We start from the raw sequence: 27,669 nt of genomic DNA on the forward strand, positions 1-27,669 counted from the left end.
GATATCTGAGGAAGGAGTATGTCTTTTATATAAACTATCAGTGATGCTAAGCATTTTCAAGCCCCAAACTTGATGGCTGAATGTAACATGATTGCTTATTTTACCTTTCTTCCTTCAGATAACTTTGTGGTAGATTCCAGTTCTTGTGTGCGTGCCTGCCCTAGTTCCAAGATGGAAGTAGAAGAAAATGGGATTAAAATGTGTAAACCTTGCACTGATATCTGCCCCAAAGGTGAGTGATAGTTCAAGATATTTTGGTCAGAACAGTTGCATATCCTAAAGTCTTTTGTTTACCTTTTATTAGGCCAATTAAGTTAGACTCTGAGGCCCAAACCAAATTCACTGCACACATGCAAGCTCACTTTCCATGACATGTAGCTGTCTAAAATGTCAGCTACCCAGCTTAATTACTGGTTTTGAATTATGTCAATTAAATTAGCCAATAAAAAAGTAATTTCAAAATTAATTTTGATAGGAATTCAGGGATCAAGCTGAAGTTTATTTTTGTTTATTGTGCTTCAGGTAAGAGGACCAAACCTAGAGCCTCATGCATGTTGGACAAATACTCTACCACTGAATAGCATCCCAGTCTTGCATTTTATCTTATGATACCCGCAAGACAGTATACTGGAAATGAACTTTACAATTTCTGGTTGGGGGAGGGGAGGGGGGAGGCGGGTAGTGGAGGGAAAGGATCGTAGGAGAACAACAAGGGAAGGGTAACAATACTCGACAAGAAATGTACTCATTGCCTTACTCATGTAAATGTAACCCCTCTGTACAGCATCTTTACAATAAAATAAGAAAAGAACTATTAGAAATCTTGTACAAACCAACAATCACTAATCCAGGTGATTATTTTAGGGTCACAGCACACTGTGTACAGCATGGTTTGCTAAGCATATAAAGGATACAAAGGGACAGGTAGGCAATGGCATTTGCTCTTTAGGTCTTAAAGCATATTTTAAAGGTATGTGAAATGACAAGGAAGTTTACCAGAACTGTTAAATAAATGATGCAGATAATTCAAGTGATAGAAATTTATAGAGGACGAAATTCCTTCCATCTCTGAGTGTTCAAATTCTTCACCACAATAAAACTTAAATTAGGCAGCACAAAAGTATAGTTGAAATCTCCAACATGTTATTAGGCTTCTCCAAGTTCTCAGGGATGCTTTAAATAGGAGAGAATTCACACTGTTAGACTACAACCTCTCTCTTTCTCTCTCTCTAGCTTATTTTCCCTTCTCTCCCCCTTTCTTCTCACTTTCTTTCTCCTGTCTTTTCTCCTTCTACCTCTTTCCTCTTCATGCCTTCTGTTTATCCCTTCTTTGTTCTCTTTCCTTCCTTCTCTTCTTCTTTGTCTCTCTACATGTGTGCATGCGCAGATGCACAATAGCTGGTTTTAGTCTTTTGCAGTGAGAGGACAAATGTACTTTAACTTTAAAGTAGAGCCTTCAGAAGACACAGGTGATATTGAACTTAAATATAAAAATTTGAATGGACTTCTTTGTTTAACATATATTCTTCATTACACCAACTTTTTTTTCAAATTAAAGATTAAAAACCACTAGTACAAGAGGAATTATTTTACTAAAGTGACTAGTGTTGAAAAATATTACCAATAATACTATTTTAGAATGGATTGGAAAACAGGTAGTTTTATCTCATAGGGAAAAATTGATTATATATATATATATATATATATATATATATATGTTAGCTATGGACATATGTTGTGTATATATGCTGGGTCCTTAGCTATTGTCAGAGTTTGAACTCAGGTCCTGACCCTTGCCTAGATGGCATTCTCAGCTGGTACTCTTACCACTTCAACTATCCCTCCAGTTTGACATTTTGTTAGTTTTTGATTCTTTTTTCAGAAATGTCATCCTACACACTTCTCAGCCTGGACTGACTTCAAACTGTGATCTTCTAGATTTCAATTTCCAGATCAGGATTACAGGTGTAAACCACTGTGTGCCCAGTTAAAATGTACTTTTAAAATTTCATTTTAAGTAATCCCACAACAGTGTTTCAATTTCACAAGTCAGATTATGCATGTCGATCAATGTCACTCCCTCCCATCATTCTCCCCGATCTTTCTCAAATATCCATACTCATTAAACTATAGGAAGATACTGGAGCAGACTCAGCAGTTTCATTGCTGAAGAGAGAACAATTCTAAAGATCTAGGGAGATTATGCCATGTTAGAGCACTTGACCTAGCATGTGTAAGGCCCTGTGTTTAATCCCCAGCACCCAAAATAAAAAAAATTTTCCAGAAAAAAATATTTTTTTATTTTTATAATAAAATGCTGTTCTTTATAACAAGATGGTAATAGTTTGTTTGATCAAAAGAAAGATTTCTATCCCCCTGACTAAGTCTTATTTCTGCAGCTTGTGATGGCATTGGTACTGGGTCACTGATGTCTGCTCAGACTGTGGATTCCAGTAACATCGACAAGTTCATAAACTGCACGAAGATCAACGGGAATCTGATCTTCCTGGTCACCGGGATTCATGGGTCAGTGTTCAAACTGTGTGTGAAAATATGTTGTAAAGATGTAGACTAAATGAAGAGGAGCCTTAGCATTGTCTGGTTTTTCTTGATCCTGAAGCCTTTTTCCAACAAGGAATGGAGAGGTATCCAGCAGTGATGGGAAATCCCACTGTTGGAAGGTGACTCAAGTTTCTGTTTGGTGACTATTGAGGTACACAAATATAAACTTGTATATCAGTTCAAATGTATATGAAGGCAGACCCCAAAAATCCATAATCTTGATTTATTATTAGAGAGATTAGGAAAACCATAATAATTCATAAATCGGGAGACTTCTTTCAAATTTGCAATTGGCTAAAGATCGATAACATAAATTAATGCTCTTAAAAAAACTCACATGAAACAAAGTAATCTGATAGGAAGCAAAATTGAAATGCTCTTGCATTTCTTTCAACTATTATCTTTGTCCAAATGGATTTTATGGTCATTATTCTTAAGTTGGGAAGTTAGGCGTACTACCAGGGAGCTATTAATGTATTTCATTTTAGAAATACAAATTGGTTCATTATCAGGGCTCCTCTATGAAATGACTATGCACCCGTTTCAACTAAAAAAGCAACAGTGTTTGTATTTTTTCAGTTGTAATAAAATTTTCACTATATTTTTTATCTATTTGTCTCTATCACTATGTGATTTTTTAATATTAGTGCTACAGGCTACAAATAAAGAATAAAACTCACATTTCAATTCAAAGTCTTACTCAAAACACGTATCACATCTTTCTAGGAGAAAAATAATTTTACACATTATGAATACCTATGTCAAAAAAGAGCAATAAGAATAATGAACCAAGTATTTCCTTTCACTCAAGTAAATTATTGCTTGTATTATTGTGTAAAATGTCTCTTTACATTAAAATATGGCTTAATGTGGTCCATGTCAGATGCTATAATAGTAAACTATAATACATATTATACTATTTGGTGATACACACTCGTAATCCCAGCTCCTCCTTAGAAGGAGGAGGTAGGAGAATTGAAGTTCAAGGCCAGCTCAGGCAAAGTTAGCTCATGGGTCAAATGCCCTGAGTTCATTCTTCAGAACAATGATAATAATAATAATAGTAATAATAATAATAATAATACTTTTAACTTTCTTTTCAAACTTGGTAATTCTTATCCCATATTTTATATGGTACTTATCTATTAGAGATGTGGAAGAGTAGCCATTTTGAAATGGGACCTCTCCAGTTTACTTTAGCATAGTCCACAGTGACCCATTGAGTCTATCTGTTGCTTTCTTAGTCTGCTTGGTTCACTGGGTAGTAGACTGTGTAATTTCATGAATATAAGTACTTCATAAACTATATCTCGATTTAATTATTTTCAGCTAAATATAACATTAATAAACACCATCTGTTAGTAATGTCTTCTGAAAAATACAAAAATAAAACATAATTACTTGAATCGTGTTTCCTGCTTTCATGTGAATATGGGATCCATTTCTGGATAGCAAACGACTTGCAGTTATTGTTATGATTTACATTAAACAAGTAAGCTTCATCCTTTGTTAGTCCAATGCCACTTTTTCATATATATATGTATTTATGGTGTATCTATATGTGTGATTGTGTGAGTGTTACACATATGTACATATATACATATATACCTCTATATATGTGAAAGCATTTCATACTTCTTCAACTCTGAAATGAAATCTATAGGAAATTTAGGCTACTACCTACACAATTATTTTTTAAAGACTCATAATTCTATAGTTGGAGTTTGAAGAAGAATCAAGAGAAACATGATATATAATAACACAGGTATTGATAAGAAAATGCTCAGCTTCCATTTATGGTGAAAAACTAGACTTATGAGATACAGAATTAGAAGTCATTCTGTGTAAGAAATACAGGAAATAAAGAGCAGAGAGACAGATGACCTTTAGAATTGAAAACAATAACCAGGCATGTTGTTGCATAAAAAAAGGAAGGAAATAACTTTCATTGAAAGTGGAGCAATATTCCTAGGGCACTGAACAGAAAGCATGGCCAAGACTCAGGCTTACACCTAGGAAGTCCCAAGTTGTGTATATATAGTTTTTCAAGTGTTTTAAGAAGAGGCAATGCTTTGCTGAAAGAGATATCTAGTAACCTTGGTTTCAGGTTATTATAGAAAGACTATGCATCAATCCCAATCACTATTACAAAGGAGATACCCTCAAATGCCTCCACTTTCTTAGAGCGTTACATTCCCTGTGGAGAACTGCTACAAGATTTTCATGATTGAAAGATTATCAAAGCCACCTGCTAATGGTTAAAAGTTTTAGCACTAAAATATGGGTCAGAAGATTTGGAAAAAGTTCAACCCAGTGAAGTGTCACATAGTTGCTTTTGTCTTAGTTCTTCATTAAACTGTTTTCGAAATCTAAATACATGTTAAAAGTAATGTTTATATAGTCATATATTTGTCTGCTGCTAAGAGGAGGGTTTTGTTTAATAAACAAATATAAAACAAATGGTAATGACTACCCCATGGAGTAAAACTGTTTTTATACAATGTGTAAAAATGAATGTGCATTGCACATTCATCAGAAGAATATTATAAAACTTTACATTATTTAGACTTTTAAGAAAAAAATGTCTTTCTATTTCACACAAGTACTAAAAGTGATATGGAACCAACTCAATTTCACTTGAAAGAGAAAGTTTACAAAGCTTACCTTTTTTTTCATTATTTAGAGAATACTTTATTAGTTTCTGTAATCAAACCTATGTAGTTAAGACCTTACATATTTAATACAGTGTGTTTACCCCTGTACAAATGGAAAAAAATTAAGTTTAACATTTCTAGACCAATATGGCTATTAATTTCTGTACAATGCCAACTCAACATGGTAAGAAATGTATGCATTATCCTGCCCATGTAATTGTAACCCCTCTGTACAGTATGTTCTCAAATAAAATAAAATAAAATTTAAAAAAAAAAAAGACTTATCTTAAAATTAGCCTGAGAAAATAAGCATTAAATGTTGTACAGGGTGGTTTGATCCAGACAAGACTGGATCTTTGCAGCTCCATGGTAGACAACCTTCCTTGAGTCAAATGGCTCCATTCTTGTTAGACACTCAATCACAGATTTATTGAACAATTTATCTGTTTTCTTGGACAGATTTAATAAGTACATTTTACATTGATAGTGATGGCAATCAACGATAAGAAATATTATGAATTATTCTTCCCAGTACTTGAATGTTATAAAGTCTTAATCAATGGTACATAAAAGAAAAGTGTTATTGGAGAGGGAGAAGGAAGGAAAGGGAAAGTGTGAGAGAGATAGACAAGGAAGAACAATAAAGACAAAACATGTAGAACAGTCAATGCAAAAGAAATTCTCCTAACTGTCTAGTTTATAGCATAGAAAATTTTGCCACACATATTATTTTTAGACTATCTTAGAAAACAAATAGAGGTAAAATTTTCTTGTACCCTAAATCATACACCCTAGTTTAGATGTTTATCTGTCCTTAATCACAACACTTAAATTTGGAAATTTAGAATTATAGCTAACATTATTGTTTCTCATGTCTTGTACATATGTGTGTCTTTACATGTATGTATATATACATATATATATATGTATCTATTACATATGTGTGTGAAACAAGAGTACAGCCCTAATTCTTGCTCTTATGCCAGCAAGAGAGTTATAATGACTCATTTTTATCTCGGGAAATTGTAACTGTAAAGTCAATTCAATAGACATAGACATTTTTCTATAACTGCAGGTAATCATGTGTGTGTGTGTGTGTGTGTGTGTGTGTGTGTGTGTGTGAGCAGTCCCGAGAAAGAGAGAAAGAGGTATAGGGAAGTTTTAAACAATAGAAGGTATTGCAAATAGGAAAAGTTTAGTAAGTCAAAAACATGACTTTATCTCATTAATTGCTATTAACCTGAAAATATTACTAACAGGTTTTTAATAGCATTTGTAAGGCTTATTAAAGTAGTTGACATATTTTAACAAAAACAAAAAGCAATCATAATTGAATGATATTCTTTTCAGAAAACAAGATTTTGCAAAAAGTAAATGGCCTGGTAATTTATCAATTAAAATGTTAATATATAAGAAAGCTAATGGAAGTTAATTTGCATATTTGGGTTTTGGCATAGTAGTTTCATTTCCAAAAATAAAAATAGTTTCTCATTTCCTTATTTAGAATGAGAAGCATAGGCAAAGCTTAGAGTTTGAAGTTTAGGGTTAATTGTAGAAACCTATCTTTTCTGTGTTTTGTGGTTTCTGACACCAGTCACGGGTTGTGCTTGCAATCATCAAAGCTTACCACATCCGTATTTCAGCAAGGAAAGTTTTATTTGACTATAGGCTGCAATGATCAGAGACAATGGAACATGGGTATTGAAAAAAGAATTTCTCCTGGATTAGTGAAAACATTTCACTCTCTTTATCTAGAGCTTTATTTTTGATTACCAAACACAATGACAGGGTAATCATAATGTTCAATGAAAGTAACACATCTTATGTTATAAATCAAAGAGAAAGATACAAGCAAATTAGCAATAAAATAGTTCTCCATAACCTTTATGAGGAATAATTTGCACTTTTAAGAAATTTCAAAAATACACAATTAAAAACAAACTGATTTAACTTGTGTCTGATAAATTGCTAATGATACGTGTTGTCATAAATCACAGATGGTATTAGCTTTGAGAAGCCCAAATGCCAATGTTACTCCCTGTGATATAATTTAGTTCCAAATGACATTTTTCTCAATTAAGAATGGGTTTTTAATCTGGACACTGTGGCTCAGGCCTATAATCCTAGTCACTCTGTAGGATGAGAGCTGAAGATCACATTTCAAAACCAGCCCCAGCTGAGAAATCTACAATTCTCTTATAGCCAATGAACCAGCAAAGAGCTAAAACTGGAAACATGAGTCAGATAGTACAGCACTAATCCTGATAAAAAATGCTGAGCAAGAATGTGTGGCTCTGAGTTCAAGCACTAATGCTGAGAGAAAACAAAACAAACAAAAAATAAATTAAGTTTCAGAATCAAATGAAAATTAAATGTTTCAGACTTGGACTTTCTAACTTTGAAGCTTTATTCATGAGAGGTGAAACTGAATTCCCTATAGATATACTATTTGATGAAGAATCCAAATTCTGTGTCATTAAAAACAAATCTAAAAGCATCTATTAATCCCTTTCCTCATCTTGCCTAGGACGTTAGACAACACATTGCTAACTTTCTTATGAAAATTAAAATTGAATTGAATTGCAGTTAACTACTCTTGTATTTCTTACCTTTTCACTCCTTGGTCAGCGTTTAAATTTAGCTGCCTCTTATTCTGTCCTGTAATGTTTTCAGGGTGTCTGCTTTGACTCTGAGGTCTTTGATCCATTTGGAGTTGATTCTGGTGCAGGGTGATATATAAGGATCTAGCTTTAGTTTTCTACAGGTGATTAACCAATTTTGTGAGCACCTTTTACTAAAGAGGCTGTCTTTCTTTCATTCTATTTTATTTTTAGCTCCCTTATGGAAGATTAGGTGGCTATAGAGCTGTGGGTTCATTTTGGGGTTTTTCAATTCTATTTCATTGGTCCTGAGGTCTGTTCTTGTGCCAGTACCAAGCTGTTTTGATTACTATGGCTTTGTAGTAGAGTTTGAAATTAGGTATTGATATTCCTCCAGCACTGTTCTTTCTGTTAAAGATCGTTTTGATCTTCGGGGTCTTCCATATTTGGATTGCCTCTTCTATTTCCTTGAAGAATGAGGTTGGAATATTGATAGGTATCACATTGAATTTGTAAATAGCCTTGGGAAGTATTGCCATTTTTACGATGGTGATCCTTCCAATCCAGGAGCATGGGAGGTTTTTCCACTTTCTAAGTTCTGCTTTGATTTCCTTTTTCAGGTCTTTAAAGTTTTCACTTCTTAAGTTAATTCCTAGAGGAGATACTTTCCTGATTTCAACCGCGCTCTTCTCATTGTTGGCATCCAGAAAAGCCATTGATTTTTGAGGGTTAATTTTTTTGGGGGGGGGGGTCCGGTCGTGGGGCCTGAACTCTGGGCCTGGGCGCTGTCCCTCAGCTCTTCAGCTCAAGGCTAGTGCTCTATCACTTGAGTCACAGTGACACTTCCGGCTTTTTTCTTTTTGCATATGTGGTGCTGAAGAATCGAACCCAGGGCCTCAGGCATGCAAGGCAAGCACTCTACCACTGAGCCTCCTTCCCAGCCCATTTGAGGGTTAATTTTGTGTCCTGCTACTTTGTCAAAGTTTCAAATCAGCTCAAGTAATTTGGGAGTGGAGTCCATGGGATTCTTTAAATACAAGATCATGTCATCTGCAAAGAGGGAGAGTTTTACTTCATCTTTCCCTATTTGGATCCCCTTTATATTTGCATCTTATCTTATTGCTGTAGCTAGGAACTCTAATACTAAATTGAAGAGAAGTGAAGAGAGTGGACATCCTTGTTTTATTCCTGAGTTTAGAGGAAATGGTTTTAATTTTTCATCATTAAGTATAATGCTGGCTGTAGGTTTGACATACACAACCTTTATTGTATTGAGGAATGTTCCATGGATTCCTAATTTTTCCAGAGCCTTCATCATAAAGTGGTGTTGGATCTTGTCAAAGCTTTTCCTGCATCTATTGAGATAACCATGAAATAACCATGTGTTTCTTATCCTTGCTCCTGTTGATGTGATGAATTATATTAATTGATTTGTATATTGAACCAGCTTTGCATCACTGAAATGAATCCTGTTTGATCATGATGTATGATTTTTTGGATGAATTGTTGAAGTCGACTGGCCAAAATTTTGTTGAGAAGTTTTGCATTGATGTTCATCAAAGAAATAGGTCTATAGGGCTGGGAAGGTGGCTCAGTGGTAGAGCGCTTGCCTTGCATGCCTGAGGCCCTGGGTTCGATTCCTCAGCACCACATAAGCAAAAAGAAAAAAAGCTGGAAGTGGGGCTGTGGCTCAAGTGGTAGAGTGCTAGCCTTGAGCTGAAGAGCTGAGGGACAGCGCCCAGGCTCAGAGTTCAGGCCCCATGACCGGACCCCCCTCCTCAAAAAAAAGAAATGGGTCTATAGTTCTCTTTCTTTGATGACTCTCCTTGGCACAGGCTGAAATTTCCATAATAGAGACCCACAAACACAACAAATCAAAGAATGTTTGGATAAATGGGATTGCATGAAGCTGCAGAGCTTCTGCATGGCAAAGGACATAGCTAGCAAGATCAATAGAAAGCCCATGGATTGGGAGAAGATCTTCACTAGCCATACAACAGACAAGGGTCTCATATCTAAAATATACTTGGAACTCAAAAAATTAAATCCCCCAGTAACAAATCCTCAAAGAAACAACTGCCCAATAAAAAAGTGGGCTGAAGACTTAAAGAGAAACTTCTCTGAAGAGGAAATAAGAATGGCCAATAGACACTTGAACAAATGTTCAACCTCTCTAGCCATAAAAGAAATGCAAATCAAAACAACATTGAGATACTACCTCACCCCAGTTAGAATGGCTATAATCAAGAACTCTAATAACAACAGATGCTGGAGGGGATGTGGACAGAAGGGAACCTTACTGCATTGTTGGTGGGAGTGTAAACTTGTTCAACCACTTTGGAAAGTAGTATGGAGATTCCTCAAAAGACTCCACATAGAGCTCCCCTATGACCCAGTAATCCCCCTTTTGGGCATTTACCCAAATGATCACAAACAAGACCATACTAAAGCTACCAGCACAACTGTGTTTATTGCAGCATTATTTACCATGGCTAAGTTAACCAATTCAGATGCCCCTCAGTAGATGAATGAATCAAGAAAATGTGGTATGTTTATACAATGGAATTCTATGCCTCCATCAGAAAGAATGACATTGCCCCATTTGTTAGGAAATGGAAAGACTTGGAAAAAATTATATTAAATGAAGTGAGCCCGGTGCAAAGAAACATAGGTCCCATGGTTTCCCTTATTTGCAATAACTAGAATATATCTGGGACAAGTAGAAAAGGTCAAAAGCTATGTACATATGACCAGATAAGATGAAGTTAAGTAAAATGAACCCCAAAATAAGGACACAAGTGGTTTTTTTTCTTTCTTGCTATTGTTTATAATATGTTTATAAGGTACCTTGTGATTTATTTTGTTGCTTTGTATGTTCCTCCTGCACAGTATAACCCCTGTTTTCACTGTATTTAATGTCATTATAATTTGGGGAGGGGAAGGGAAAAAACAAAATGTTTAAATAGGAAGCATTGTAACAATGAGATGTACAAGACACTATGTTGAAAATGAACTTACTCATTACCATGCTTATGTAACTGTAACCCCTCTGTACAGGATTTCACAATAAATTTAGCTGCCTCTTTCTTCACTTTCTAGGGACCCTTACAATGCGATTGAAGCTATAGACCCAGAGAAGCTGAATGTATTTCGGACAGTCAGAGAGATAACAGGTACTACTTATCATGTAAATATTATACTATAACTACAATCTGGTGTGTCCTTAAAAGCATTGTTATAATATTGGGATCGTGACTCATTTTCAGAGGAAATTCTAGTTTGTGAAAAACTGTCATTTTGAATAATGGTGACTTTTGTGCACATTTTGAGTGCCTGTGGAATTACAAAAATAAATAGTCTTGAAATATTGTTACCACTTTTTAGGTGAGTGTTAAATGTTCTTTGAACCCATTTAAAATAATTGCTCTCTATAGAGATACTATTGAACATGGGTACCATGCAGCACATGTGTATCACACATTTATTGAACATTTATTATCCTTAATGCTTTTATTATATATTATGGAGTTCATAGGCATGAATCAGGCAGAGATTTACCATCAAAGACTTTTAAGTGTAATGAAGGATGTTATAAATATATAAAAGTAGTTTAAAAGGGAAGGTAGGTATCAACATCCTAAACAAAGAGCTGAGATGATAGGCAAAACACGTGAAAAAATTTGCATTTTCTCTTTAGCTAGACTACTTTCTTTGCACCAACTAAGAGAAATTAAACTTCATTATGGAAATATTTTGACATACATAGTTTTATAATTCTGTAAGTCTGAAACATGTGAATTCTTTTTTTTGGGGGGGGGGAGGTTCGGTCGTGGGGCCTGAACTCTGGGCCTGGGCGCTGTCCTCAGCTCTTCAGCTCAAGGCTAGCACTCTACCACTTGAGCCACAGCGCCACTTCCGGCTTCTTTCTTTTTGCTTATGTGGTGCTGAGGAATTGAACCCAGGGCCTCAGGTATGCAAGGCAAGCACTCTACCACTGAGCCAACTTCCCAGCCCAACCTGTGAATTCTTAATGGTCATAATTTTGATGTTGTTTATTATTTAGCCAAGAAACTTGGGGAAGTATATTCAGTGTTGGGGAAGAAAAATGAAAAACTACTTCAAAATAAGAAACATTCCTGACCCTTTATTTCTTACCCTTTCATCCATGTTTGTCATACTTGAAGAATGGCCAGCACTTGTTTCTAAAATAATGATAATCTGAATGACTTTAACCCTTATCACTTGCAGGTTTCTTAAACATACAGTCATGGCCTCCAAACATGACTGATTTCAGTGTTTTTTCCAACCTTGTAACCATCGGTGGCAGAGTATTATATAGGTAAGTGCATATGGTTTAAGCTGGAAGTCACTTCAACAGTAACATTGTATGTAAATTGAAGCCATATTCTTACTCCTCAATTGAGCCTAGAAATATGTTTTCAACTTTAATTCTAAAGATAATCTCTATGAAAATATGCCAAGTGATTGTGCAAATGACACAGAATTCATAGTTTTTTTAATGGTATAGGATATATTACTTAGTGTTTTGTAGATATGAAACACATGATATGAGGCATTAAATCCAACCTTCTTTCTGATCTTATTGTATCTACAAGGCAGATTTGGATGACTTGACAGTGTCTTAGGTTTGTGAGTTACAAATGCTTTTTGAACAGGAGGCTAACTCTGGTGCTGTCATTGGAAACATGCAACATGGAGGACATGTTTCCAAGATTGGTCAGCCACTGTTTATGCAGTTCTGATTCATAAATGACTAAAGTATTTGGAGCTGAGACAGACACTGTTATCAAGTTTAATTATTTTAAAATCACAGGCTAAGTCTTTATTAAGCCATCATTTTTATCTCAAATTGTATCTGTATCAAGTTCTTATTTCTAAAAGAAAATCAGTTTAGTTATATAAAATAATATTTAATATGATTAGATATGAGAATTGCAGAATTAATACTATGATTAAATGCTATATTAATATTTTACTTTTTTAAAACCACATTGACTTTGATTAAGATATACTGTATTCATAAATGGCAACTCCTTTGTAAAAACACTTGAAGATTTTTAAAAATGCAAAAAAAATACTACCTTGAATTTTACTATTAAAATGTAAAAGAGATACACCTGTAGGTAGTTTTAAAAAGAAGTGTTAAAGCTGGGTGCGGCTGAGATCTGAGGATCCCAGTTTAAAGCCAGCCAGGTCAGGAAACTCGGTCAGACCCTTATCGCCAATAAACTACTGAAAAAGCTGGAAGTGGTTCTGTGGCTCAACTGGTACAGCACTCTCCTTGAGCAAAAGAAGCTAAAGCCTTAGGACTGGCAAAAAAGAAAAAATAAAATTACTAATAGTTAATAAGCATGAAAAACTTCATCAGCCTTAGCCTTCAAGGAAAACAAATCAAACCTGTATTGAGACTCCAGTTTATTCCAGTCAAAATAGCTAACCTAAGAAAACAAAAACAAGGTCTGGTGAAAATGGCAGGGGGAACCCTAATGTACTGTTGGTGGGAAGGTAATTAGTGCAGCCACTATGGACATTGTTGTAAAGTCGCCTCAAAAAATAAGACTAACTATCATCTGATCCGGCTATACTACTTCTGGATATATACTTAAATCAAAGTCAGCATAGAGCAGAGATACCCGAGACACAAGTTTATTGCATCACTATTCAAAATAGCTTTGTATGGAATCAGTCTTTGTACCCATAAACAAATGAATGGATAAATATGATATGGTATATTTGCACAATAGACTATTATTCAGTTATTGAGAAGAATGGAGTCATTTCATTTTCAGGAAAATTATCATTATATGAAGTGAAATAAGATAGAGAGGGTAGTAAGGAGGAGAAAAAAGTGGACAAATAAAGACACTGAGAGTCAGTATGGTCAATATAAATAATACATATATGAAAATGCCATAATGATACCCATTACTTGATACAATTATTACATACTAATTAAAGTATACCACAAAAAGTAAAGGGAAAGGAACTTATTAAATGGATAGTGAAAGATATGATGTATTGAGTATATACACAGCTCTTATTCTCCATTGAATAAAATATTATAAACCAGTCAAGATGTACTGATATTTTAACCAATTCTGAGTATTTCAATGGGAGTGAAAAACTGAAGATGAATAACATCTCAGTGTTTGTCATTCAGTCAACATGTTTTTTAATTAATAATAATAATTCTAAATGTTAGCAGCAAAGCATATTTAAAATTATTAGTCAACAAGGACTTTTGATCTCCAAAATGAAAATAATGCTCATTAGTTGCTTGAGATATGTGAAGTATATTCAGCATATTGTTAGAGAATAGAAAATAAAAATAATTACCAAAAATATGATCTATGTTGAAATAAAAGCAAACACTAAAAAGATAATCGATTAGCATAAAGTAGTCATTCTGAAATTTTAGAGTTTTAGGTAGCTGTCCAAGCCTTCTGAATACTTTTTAAATTTTAGTTGAATTATTTTCTTTACTTTCTATCAATCTTGTAACTATTATATTTGATGTCTAAAGCATAATTTAAGTGTGAAATCTTATTTTTTGCAATATCATTTCTCTGAAAGCATGTCCAAATCTATTACATAGTAATCATGGATTTAATATCTTACTTTGAGTAGATAATCACCCAATAATTATTTATCTAGTCTTAAAACAGGATTGAGTTGTTGAAGCACATAACATTTAGGCAATAGGGTAAGAAAGTGGGTAATTACAGAGAGAGAGAGAGACAGAGACAGAGACAGAGAGAGAGAGAGAGAGAGAGAGAGATTGCCAATGCTCAATTCTTTAAAAATCCATTTTTCTTTTGATAATTCTTAGTACTAAAATTGTTAGTACATGGCATTTAAAGACCAAAATACTGCGAATCTGCACAGAGGTTAACTGATGCGATTTTCGTTTATGTCCATTAATATTCTTTTGAGAGTGAGGTACACCACCCTCAGGTGACTCCGGAGACTGTATCATGGCCAGAAACCACTTACTACAGTTGTTTTCCCCTTTCTCCTCCTTAGTGGCCTGTCACTGCTTATCCTCAAGCAGCAAGGCATCACCTCTCTGCAGTTCCAGTCCCTCAAGGAAATCAGCGCAGGAAACATCTACATTACTGACAACAGCAACCTCTGCTACTATCACACCATTAACTGGACAACGCTCTTCAGCACCATCAACCAAAGAATCGTGATCCGGGATAACAGAAAAGCTGAGAACTGTAGTAAGTACATTGTCCGGAGATGTAAAACACTGAAACTTTAATGAGTTTCATTCCACACTAGCCCCAACAATTGGGAATAACAGGAAGTCAGCATTTGTATCCATATCCAATTGTGTCATGGAGTGGTATTTATAACTACTGAGATAGTACAAAGAAAAATAGAGAGGAAAATGTCTTATACCCTATTGTATGTCTGTAAATCTTGCCTAATCTTAGGAATCTTCCTTTGCAGATTTTGATTTGATAGATCTAAAGGAAACCCAAGCATTTAAGTGTTTAAATGGCAGACAGGTAATTCCTTAGGTGGCTTTGTAGAAATCTACCATATTGAATTCTATTTGCTCATTGGTTTCAGAAGATCTAAAAGATAGAATAACAGAATTTTTCCATATGGCAGTGGTAGGAAAAATAGAGACAAGTTATTCTAACAAGTGGAAACACTGTTCTAGAAATATACTGAGAAGTACTTTTGTTTTATAAAAGTATTTATATAGGCATATCGTTTTCTTTGTCACTTGGTAACGATTGTCCTACCTCAACACATCTATCTTATAACAAAAGGAATAAAGTTAACATGGGCACTTGAATGTATAATTTCTTTATGATCTATTGATACTTCAAGGGTTAATATTTGAATCTCCTCTAGTTTTGAGTTTTACTGCCTTCTACATCCTGTTTCTAGTACAATTCATGTAACTTTTTGACTTATAGTAAATTTTAGATACAATGACTTAGAATTCAAATGATTCACTTGCAAATGCATATTTTATTGTGGTCACAGTGTGTCAAGTTCTTGTAAGGCATATTCCCAAAGAAGAGTTTTATTCTCAGGTTAACTAATTTATATCTTTGATCTTATCATCAAAACAGACAAGAAGGTGTGCATATATAATTTATTTGATTTGTATGTATGTTAAATAAATATTAGCTATTGTTAAGATATAAACTCTTACAAGGCCAACAATTTTTAAGTTTATTGAGTTAAGTAGTCAGTGAATTAATTTACTGTTCAACAGCTCACTTCATTGTGGTAAAAGTTTAAGGCAACTCAGGCTAACAATTTTGATAAAATATACTCTGGGCAAAACTCCCATTTTAGCTGCTTTTGATCCTTAAAAATATTTTCCAAATAAATCTATAACAACATGAAGTTTTGTTTTAAGTGAACTTAAATTCTTACACTTTCTTCTTTTCTGAATAGAATGAGGAAATATCAGATCTCATTATGTATAAAATATACATGTTCATATTAAGTGAAATTTTGCTTTTCATTTAGTATGGATTGTTTCCTTGTTTTTATGTACTGATGAGTCCTGAAAGAGAGTTTGTTTCATTTTATTCTCTAGTACTGAAACTTCTAACCACACACTTGTCTGTGTATGCATATAGGCTACAAAGAAGGATGGTTCATAGCACAGTGATCTATAACTATTTCTCTGAACCAAAGTGATGTGTTCTTGCTTCTACTTCATTCATTCAGAAATGCCATGTAAGGGTACATATCACAGATAAGAAGACAACTGTGTTCATACAACAATATCTAAAGGAAAACAAAATAGTCAAACACTCTTTTATGAGACATTTGCTAATCTTCATATTCATATTTTTATCCTTTTAGAGATGAACAAAAAGACAAATGGGAAGACAAAAATAAAGAAAAATTTAATATAAACAAATAAAATCAGGGAAAGTTCATCATATATTGTTCTATACCTCTTTATGACTTGGAAATGTTTCAAACCAAAAGACAGTACATACTAAAAATAGCAGTAGTAAACTAAGTCTAAGATGATCTTTAACTTTCAGTGTTGTGCTTCATGGATAGAGGTTAGCTGTTTTTCAGATCATGAACACATTTTTTTTCTATACACTTAGATTTGATTTTGCAGTGTAGGGAAGAAAATGGACTGGATAAAAGAAACAATTATATAGTGCCAAAGTGTGAAATCAAGATTTTTATTTTTGATTGTTAGTATCTTAGGATAAATATATATTGCATGTAATCCATTTATTAAAACTTGGACTTCAGTTTCACATCACATTGGTTCTAGGAAAATCTTTTGCCTGCTTTCTTAGTAATATAATTACAATATGCACATGACCTTGGAGATTACCCTACTGATATTTACAAAGATCGTGTAAATGAATGCACACGTATGGTTAAAATATTATCATCTCAAACACTCTCTGAAGATGAGAGGACTTAAATATTTGCTTCCTTTTGAATGCACTGTAAATAATTCTTGGTATCTGCACAATACACATGATTATACACATACATTCAATAAAATAGACAAGTGCACCCACAATATGTGTGTATAAGCATTTGCACATGAAATCCACATATAATAATACACACTTAGACAGTGCATGCATAATCAAAAAAATCATGTATGTCTACCTCCATGTCACAGTAACATACTGATGCGAATCTTGGAATTGGTTATCTAGCATAAAACCCTTAATTTATAACAGTAAATTTGGAATTCAAATAATAACAATAAAAGATTTTTTTTCACTGGATCTATAAAGGGTAACAGAAGCTGCAGCAAACTGACTCTTTTAAGTCAGAAGTTTCAAAGCAGACTTTGTGATTTGAAAAGACTGAGACTCAGAAAAACAATATGACATGAAAAGCTAGAGCACTTTCTGCCTCTTTTGCAATGTGGTTATCCTACTAACAAAATGGCAGTGATGGGCAAGGGAAGTTTGAAGGTAGATTAATAAAAAAAAATAGGTTGGCTCTTTTAAAAGAACTAAGTATAAATTTTTACACTTCAATAAAGCAGTTTAGAGATAAATACCATACCAACTATTTCAAAACCCAGGTTACATTTGAACTTACATGATTTATGTCTTTAAAAAATTGTACAGGTATATTTAAACCCAACATAAAAGATAGAATTAATTTTATTTTTGATGTTTCAAAATTGAAATAACTTCAGTTTTTCCAACATTAACAGTACTTTTACTTGTTGGATATCAAAATAATAAAAGTATCCATGAAGAAAAGGCCATTTTGGTGCATAGATACATAATGTATACAGAACCATAGACATAATACACCATATAATTTGCTATGTAAATTATATACATCATATACTTTTAGTAAGTTCTGCTTTTAATACGTTCAATATACTATGAGCTTTTCTCAAGCCAGTGTGTTTACTAAATGATGTTGAACCAATATTATAATCAATTGGACATTTTTCTATGTTATATCAAAGCTTCTAGATTTTCTTTTTTTTTTTTTTTTTTTGTCGGTCATGGGGCTTGAACTCCTGGCAGGCCTGGCAGCTATCCTGACTCAGTTCTTCAGCTCAAGGCGAGCACTGTACTGCTTGAGCCACAGCGCCACTTCCTGTTTTCTAATGGTTTATTGGAGATAAGAGTCTCACAGACTTTCCTGCCTGGGCTTGCTTTATACTGTGATCCTCAGATCTCAGCCTCCTGAGTAGCTAGGATTTCAGGAGTGAGCCACCAGGGCCTGGCAAAATTTTTATATAGTTTTTAATGTAGTTATAAAAAAGAACCAAGAAATTAACAAAATAAAAAACAGAAAACAGAAAAAATAACATCTAATTAGCTAGAAAAAATGCACATGTTTGCACAACACACAAGCACATTCAAAATTACCCATAAGACAAGAAATGATGGGCAAATACAGTCATAATATTGAGAGTTTATGTGTGACTATGGAAATTCAGGGAGGAGTAACATGGGAGAGATGGGAGACAATGATGGAAGAGGTGGCACTGATGAAAATGCTCTATAGTCATAAACTGATGTGTTGAATTGAAACTCATGCAGCTTCTCACAAATAACTGCAGAAAGTTATTCACTATATGTGTGTGTGCAGAATTAATGTATGTAACTTTTGAAGAGCCTTTTCAAATATACAAAGAAAAGAGACAACTCCAACACTGAAAATAGACAAAGTTGATGGATAAAACGAATAAATTCAAAGAGAAAAACACAAATGATCACTCAACAATAAAAAGACATTCAAATTCAACCCAAAATATGTAAATTTAAAACTCACTCTTTTTTTCTTCTTTCAGATTACTAATAAACCAGTGGCATAAACAATATCCACTAGGATTTTCAATGCAGTAACAATGATGGAAAAATTCCTAACACCAAGTGCTCAGGACAAGTCTAAACTGATCCAGTGTTTCTGAAAGATAATATAGCAATATATAAGACACATTTTATACCACCTAATTTACACACAAATTCCACTTTTCATTTTTTTTTAGCTCTGGGAAATAATTGCACAGTGTAACCTTTTGTGAAATAGTATTCATATTATGAGAGTGGTAATAATGAGAAAAATATAAAATAATTCAAGTTACATTTACATGACTCCATCTTTTAAAGGTCCCAGTGTGTGGGGAGGGGGAGGGGGGAATGTATACACACATGGTGTGAGAGAATGAATCTAGTGCCTTGTTCCTGCTAGACAGGCATTCTATCACTCAAACACAGCCACAATCCCACTACCTTTTAAAGGTATCACCAATTTTAAGTATCATCACATCAGGGAAATAAACCACAATATAAATTTTAGTAGGCTCAAACAACATTCAAACCATAGCAATAGTAGAGAAACAAATAGCTTTTGTTTTAATATAAGGGAAAATCTCTATTATTAGATCTTAGGTAAACTCAGGTTTATAATTTGTGAAAAAGATTTGGTGATAGTATTTGCTTAATTACATGCCTAGGTCAAAAGAAAGGACTTTGCCTGTATAGCTATTATAAAACTCTGCTAAAATAAATTACATTATTCACTCACATGTACACAGAGTATATGGTATAACATACACTATTAAACTTATCTATGGATTTTTAAATTTCTTCGTAATGGGAAAGGAAATAAACTAGGGAGAGTTTTCTTTAGAAGGGAGAAGAGAAGTTCACTGCTCTATTAAAGTAGTGGATTATAAGTTTGTAAAAACAAAAGCACAGCCACTAGTGGTAGGTATAAAAGAACAAGGGGCATTGTATATTGTAGAAAATTAATAGAGATTTTAAAGTGATCACCTGAGATCTTAAGTAGATTAAAAGAGAAGCTCTTCAAATACATCATGCATCTTTTCTCCTTTCCTCATTAAAACTTATTTTTGTTGAGCTGTGATTTGAACTCAGGAATGTTTATTAGGCATGCATTCTATCACTTGAGTAATGTCCCAAGACCTCTTTGCCAAAGCCCTATATATGATTAGTATCCATCTCTCCAACTAGAGGGAAGTTTCATAAGTTAAGAGTTGTGTATTTTATTTCATGTTTGTGCTCTGCCTCAACTTTTAGCAGTTTACAGTAGAAAGAAAATATGTATTGAACAAGTAAGACAGGCATACCTATAATCCCAGTCTATCACTTTACCACTTTAATCCTTAGGGCAACTTCTGGTTTTCTGGTGGCTAATTGGAGATAAAAGTCTCATGGACTTTTCTGCTTAGGCTGGCTTTGAACTGTGATCCTCATGTCTCAGCTTCCCGAGTAATTAGGATTACAGTTGTGAGTGAACAGCACCTGGCAGCAATTGCAGTCTTAATAGGAGTTTTGATCTGTGCTTGACCCTACAGTTACGGAATCACATATATTGAGAGTCTGTAAACATTTTTATGTTTATCTCAAGTTTTATGTTCCTGAAATTGGCAGTAGAAAATCTATTCTTGTACATGAAACTAGAGGAAAAAGCAATATATATAAAACTATGACTAATGTTTAATAACTGAGGTCTTGGGCCAAGTGATTCCATGTTACAATGAGGCACTGTGTGTTCAGAATTTAATTGAGGAGATCAGTAGGTAATAGAAATGATTGTTTCTCTGTACTGACCAACAAGAACAACAACATACTGAGCATTTTATTTTCCAATATATCATGAGGAATATGTTCCTGTGAAATCACAGTATAATCCTTCTACCCATCTTAATCACCTCTGCTATTTTGTATGTTACAAAAAACAAATTGACACTATAAATTAAGAGTTGCCTTTAAGAAACTATTGCTAAGGTAGGAGACTTGCTTTCTCTATCTGTCACCCTTTTATCTCTAACTGTACACTCTTATCCCAGCCTAAGCTTTGGGGTTGGTGAGCACTCACAAACCAGATACTGACTGGTTTGTGAGAAGAATCATTCTTTGGCCTGGCAGCCTGTCTCCACTCAGAAATTAATGAACTCTGTTACAGTTTTCATTAAACCTTAGCAATGAAGTACATAATTTAGAATATACTGAAGTCAATACTCCAAGTCATTAGAAAATAGAAAGTCTTAATTATACCTCTACAATTTCCTGTTTTTCTTTTGAAATCACTGAAGTAATATATCAATACATTCTTTATAATTTACTCCCCCCCAAAATGTAAGATTTTCTTATGATATTTGAATCAGCACAATGCAATAATTATTAATGATGCTGCAAAATAGTCTCTGTATCCTTTTCCAAAAAAATATAAGGAGTTACAGTGGCTTGTTAGCCTCAGGAACAACATTCCTCCTATTGAGGGAATTCTGAAGGCCTGGAGGATCTCTTGTCTATAAAATCCAGCATTATTACCAGCCTCAGGTTTTATATCTCTAGTGGCAAAAATTTAACTGACTTGCCTATACATTCGTAGTTGCAGAAATTTAATGTTACAAAATTTAATTCTTAATCATATAAGATTGGGTTCTGATTTCCAAAGGTCTTTATTTCAGTATTATGTTTGTATTGTGCCCCTCTAACCTAATGTCTTGCCCCATGGTACTTGAGAAGGTGATGTCATTTAAGGGTGCATTTAAATTCTTCATGTTAAAATGATGTGTGTAAGATGTGTGTGGGGGGGTCTATCAGCCAAGGAGCAGTGTCTTTAGAAGAAGAAAGAGAGGCAACACCAAGTGAAGGCATATGCAAACATGGAGGGAGGACAGCCAAGCAAATAGAGAGGTGAAGAGTGGAGTCGAGCAGCTGCAAGGCACGTAGCCCCGGAATGGTGAGCAAACATCATAGAAAGGCACAGGCAAATGTGGCCTGGGCGCTCCCAAGAAGGAGCCGACGTTATGATTTGGAACTTCTGAGAACTAATTTCTTTTTCCTAAGCAACCAAGATTGTGGAAATGCTAACCCTTTGAAGCTAACAGACAGACATCGTAATGTGAGATCCATAATTCTGCAGCTTAGATTTGTACTAGAACATTCTGAGCCTGGCCTTTGTGAGAAATCCTTTTAGTAAGGGATCTGTCATATCTATTATTTTCCCTATTAGACTCTGGTCCAAAACATATTTCTGTCTGTCCCCTGGATTTTAATTTTTCCTATTAGCTTTCTCACCTCAGCTGACATATTTCTCCTTCTACAAGGGCTAACCTAGGGTTAGCCTCACGGGGGAGGACAATGGCTCACGTCTTTCCCTGTACAACACTATCATATAATCTAACAATATTACAATTATCTACATATGATTATTTATTATCCACCTCTTCAACTCGATGGAAGTTCCATAAGTTAAGAGTTGTGTATTTTATTTCATGATTTTACTCTCCCTCATCTTTTAGCAGTTTGTAGTAGAAAGAAAATAGGTACTGAGGAATTAAGCCAGGCATGGTGGAGCATACCTATAATCCTAAATACTTGGGCAACATAGGCAGAAGGATCGACAGTCTGAGGATAACTCGGGCAAAGATAGTGAGACCCTATCTTAAAACCAATGTTGAAAAACCTGAGGGGGGAAAATGAGAATGGTCAACACATAGCCCAAATGATAAGAGTGTTTGACTAGAATGTACAAGAGCCTGGGTATCATTGCTAGAACAAAAAAAAAAAATAGCTTATGAATACATGGATATCTTTCTATGTTTTCAAATTTATTGTGATTCTATATGTTGAGTACTTATTAATGTATCAGGAACTTTGAATGCCATATAAGTATTAGGTCTTAATATCACCTTGAAAGGAGATGCAGTTATTCAGTTTACAGAAGTGTAACATGTAAGTTAATCTCCCAGAGTTTCACAACTCATAAAACCGTAAGGATTCAAGCCCATGTCTGTCTAATCACAGAGCCTGAGGTATTGCTCCATTGAACAATACTTTCAGCCTTAAAAACTGATTAATGATACATTTTCAAATGTATTCCAAATATATCCCAAGCAAAGTCAATGCTTCTATGTGTGATAGAAAATGTGAATACTTGTAATACAATAAAAGGGAGGCTATGTTTTTCTGCTATTGTACCCACAGATAGATAGTCCATTTCAATAATGTTGAGTTAATCCATTTACCTTCACACATGTAGTACTGTAGTGAAATCCATTATTTTAAGTGTGTCTCATTTTTAATGGAAGCAAGTTCAATATTCTCTATAAAGGTTGAAATACTAAGCACATTATTATCTCGCCAAAAATTTCACAGGCAGATACAGTTCAGAGAAGATAAAAAAAAAGTCTATTTTATAGCTTCTAGAGAAAACAGAGAAGAAGTTAAAGGTTTCTTAATAACTACATTGCTAAAGTTTCTTTAGAGAGGTTCATAATGGCCTTGAGAACTCTTAAGTAATCCAGTAAGCCTTCTGCTCCACACGTGATTGTCACTCAGGAAGGTCAGAATTCTGCTGGATGCTTGGTGGTGATTGAAGATTTCTTTTAAGAATTACAAAGAAGTAGTCTCTCTAGCCTCTTGTTTTATGCTATGTATAGATACTTGTTGATTTCACCTTGGAGAAAATACTCCAACTGTCTCCAAGTCCATCATCCAGTGGTCTAGAAAAATTGATAGGGGTTGGGGTCCTCATTTTTACTGCTTTTCTTCCATTCCTACTGTTGCTTTAACTAAATTTCTCTAGTATTGGGCTCATGAATAGACTCAAGGAGGTAATAGACAGTGAGAAAGGAGGTAGGATTTTGGTGAAGCGAAAACCTTTCTCTCCAATAGATATAAATGTATCTAACAGAAAATCCAAGCATTTGCACTATTCTACACGTGGTAAAGTTCTGACTGCATAGTTATAATCCTCAAGACTGTTTGATGCTAATGAAAGCTTAGACAAGCAGACCACTAACACTCAACAGAGAACCTAGAAAGAGCCCACATTTGATACATGTTCCATTGTTATGCCCAATGTACATCCTGTAGTTGATCAATGTGCTCAATTTATATGTAACTGTCATGTAAAAACTATTCAGTGGATGAAGGCAGTTTTTAGAACTAATATAGCCAGGGGCGGAGGGAGGATGGGAAGGAATGGGAAGGGGAAACAAAGAAGGAGGCTACAATGCTTGATAAGAAATGTACTCATTATCTTGCCCATGTAATTGTAACCCCTCTGTACAGTATTTTCACAATAAAAAATAAATTAAAATTAAAAAAAGAACTAATACAGCCAGTGAAAGTGAATATCCACTGGCTAATAAATGATTAATCTTACTCTAAATCTCATACCTTATGCAAACATTAACTAAATGTAAATTATGGACTTAATTATATGATGCAAAATGATACGGTGTTATTTTAATTAATAAAGCATAGGGAAAGATCATATTTATAGCTCAGTGATAGAATACATGTCTAGTATGGCAAAATCCTGAGTTCAAACTGCAATGCAAGAAAGAAAGAAGAAAAGGAAAGAAAGGAGGGAGGAACAGAGGAAAGAGAGAGAGAGAGAAAGAGAAAGAGAGAGACAGAGACAGAGATATTACTTGAGGTCTAGGGAAAGGTAAGGGAAATTTTGACGTGGCATCAAAACTATAATTTACAAAAGAAAGAAACCTTAATAAATTGACAACATCAAAGCTAACGTATCTATGGACCTAGGACTATGTCCCAGTTGAAGAACATTTGCTTCACATGGGAAAAACTCTGGCTTTGGTCCAGAGCCACAATCAGTACAGCAGGAAACAAAGTGTTAGAGCTAGGAGTAGTGGACACTGATATAGTAGCAGCACTTGGGAGGCTGAGGAAGAGGATTAAGAATTGAGGCTAGCCTAAGCTATATAATGAAACTTTGCCTAAAAATAAAACCATTTGTTCTGCAAAATTTTCTATTAAAGGATGAAGATCCAAACTACAGATTCAGAAAAAGTAGATTTTCTAGTTAGAAAAATCGATGAAAGACAAATAGAAAGATAGAGAAATTATTGATATGAATACATAGGAAAATTCACCATAATGAACTCACAACAGTTATTAGCAAAAACACCTAAAGCATGCAAAGGCATGAAGAACACCCATTTTCTGAAGTATCTCTACAAATGGAAAATAAATGCCTTAATAGTGGTTCAACATTATTGACAATTTTATTGAAATTCATATTAAAACCCCACAAGATATCATTATTCTTATTATGATGTCTACAGAGTAACAAAATCAGGTGCTGGAGAAAATATAGAAAAATTGAATTAATGCATTCATTACCAGTGGGAATATAAAGTAGTACAGTCACTCTAGGGAAGTTTAGTATTTTTTAGAAAAAAAATTCAACTTTCAATATGATACCATCAACCAAATGAAAATTATAGTCACATAAACACATAGGCACACATATTTCTATCAGCAATTAATACTTCCAACAATACTTCCAAAATATAGGGAAAAAGCAAATATCCTTCAATAGATTAAGACAATGTGATGGTTCATACATAGAAAACTACTAACAATGAAAATAAAAATGATTACTAATAAGCATAATACCTTGGAGAATGCTCTAGAGATTTAGTCTGAGGGAAAATCTCAATCCTGGACTGTTACACATATCTGAATCTATTTTTAGGCATTTTAGATGACAGCACTATAGAAATGGAACACAGTCTAAGAGAATGGATGGGTAAGTGGAGATGAAGGCAAGAGACAAGGCAGTGGAAAGAAAAATGTGCTAAGGTAGAAACACACTGGCGACCATTTTCTCTATTTTCTCTATCTTGACTATATCAGTACAAGTATCCTAGCAATGCTGTTGTTCTAGATAAAACAAGATAAATGTAACAAAGTTATCTCCATGTTATTACTTAAAATTGCATATGGATGGTCACTTATCTCAGAATACAAAGTTTACTGAAAAACATGTATACTACAAGCCCCAAGGATACATTTACAGATCAAAGAGTTATGTAGTTCATGTGTCCAAAATGTAGAAATAGATTAAATGAAATAATAAAAATTTAACTAAAGAACTAAAGATGTGTCTTAAGTGGTAAAATTTGCCTATTGGCAAGTCTGAGATCCTGATTTCAGTCCTCAGTATTAGGGAGAAGAAAAAGGAAAAAGAAAAAGACATCTCAGTTCATCCAAATTATAGCAGGAGAAGAAGAAAATGAGTAAGAGAATAAACATAAAAATTGAAAAAAATGGATAAAAATGAGCCAGGCACCAGTGCCTCACACCTGTAATCCTAGCTCATCTGGAAGCTAAGATCTGAGGATCATGATTCAAAGCCTGCCCCGTCAGGAAAGTCAGTGAGACTATATTTCCAATTAACCACCAAAAAAGCTGGACGTGGAGTTGTGGCTCAAGTAGTAGAGCACTCACCTTTGAAAAGCCCAGGGACAGTGCTCAGGCCCTGATTTCAAGAGCAGAACCAAAACAATTTTTTTTTAAATAACAGGATTGTTGTATTGGATGTAAATACTTTAACATTTAGTAAAAGACAGAAATTTACATATTTAATTTAAAATATAAAACCAATTTATATACTTTCTACAAGGTATAGTCTTCAAAAGTAAAATACAAATGAATTGAAGTAAAAATACAAAAGTTTATATCTATATAAGTAGTTATATAGATGGCAAATTAAATATAGATATTGATACAGATATACAGATATATAGATACATACCACTACTGATCAATGAAATAGAACCTGAAATAAACATTTATTTAAAATAGACATTTTTAAGAAGCATGAAAAGATAATTTAACTGAGACAATATAATGCTTTTTTCAATTAGTAGTTCTATAAATATTAGATATTCATATGCAAATAATAAACTTTGCTGGCCGTCAGTGGCTCATGCCTGTAATCCTAGCTACTCAGGAGGCTGAGATTTGAGGATCACAGTTCAAAGCCACCCCAGGCAGGAAAGTCCATGAGACTCTTATCTCCAATAAACCACTAGAAAACTGGAAATGGTGCTGTGGCTCAAGTGATAGAGCATTAGCCTTGAGCTGAAGAACTGAGGGACAGCACTCAGGCCCAGAGTTCAAGCCCCACGACAGACAACAACAACAAAAATATCTTTTGATATTAAATTGCCAAGATATTTGGCTAAACATATTTCTGGGCATATCTGGATGGATCAGTGGAATACAGAGTAAAAAAAATTGCTCTCGTTAACACGAATGGACTTCATTAAGTTCATTGAGGGCTTGAATAGAATAAAAAGATGGTGAAAGGAAGAATTCACAATCTCCCTGACTACTGGAATCTGATCTTCACTGATGTGTTCCTGCCCTTGGATTAAGACTTAAGCCATTAGTGGGGCTGTTTATCTATCCTTTGCATTTGGACTGGAATCTGCATCATCATTTCTCTTAAATCTCAGGTATTTTCATTCAGACTGCAACTGAATCCTGGCTTCCATGGGTGGCTAGCTTACAAATGGCAGATAGTGAGGCTTCTCAATTTTT

General features: G+C 34.3%; 1 protein-coding gene across 1 annotated transcript in view; it reads left to right on the forward strand.

Moving 5' to 3' along the window:
- Positions 1–27,669, forward strand: part of Erbb4 (erb-b2 receptor tyrosine kinase 4) — a 1,009,337-nt gene that overhangs the window by 730,978 nt on the left and 250,690 nt on the right. Inside the window, exons 8-12 of the mRNA XM_042679248.1 lie at positions 119–232; positions 2,400–2,526; positions 10,916–10,989; positions 12,065–12,155; positions 14,861–15,060. Coding sequence (XP_042535182.1) covers positions 119–232; positions 2,400–2,526; positions 10,916–10,989; positions 12,065–12,155; positions 14,861–15,060 — 606 coding nt within the window. The remainder of the gene's footprint in view (positions 1–118; positions 233–2,399; positions 2,527–10,915; positions 10,990–12,064; positions 12,156–14,860; positions 15,061–27,669) is intronic.

This window comes from Dipodomys spectabilis, unplaced genomic scaffold (assembly GCF_019054845.1).
Source record: "Dipodomys spectabilis isolate Male_0828 unplaced genomic scaffold, ASM1905484v1 ptg000051l, whole genome shotgun sequence".
Lineage (NCBI taxonomy): Eukaryota > Metazoa > Chordata > Mammalia > Rodentia > Heteromyidae > Dipodomys > Dipodomys spectabilis.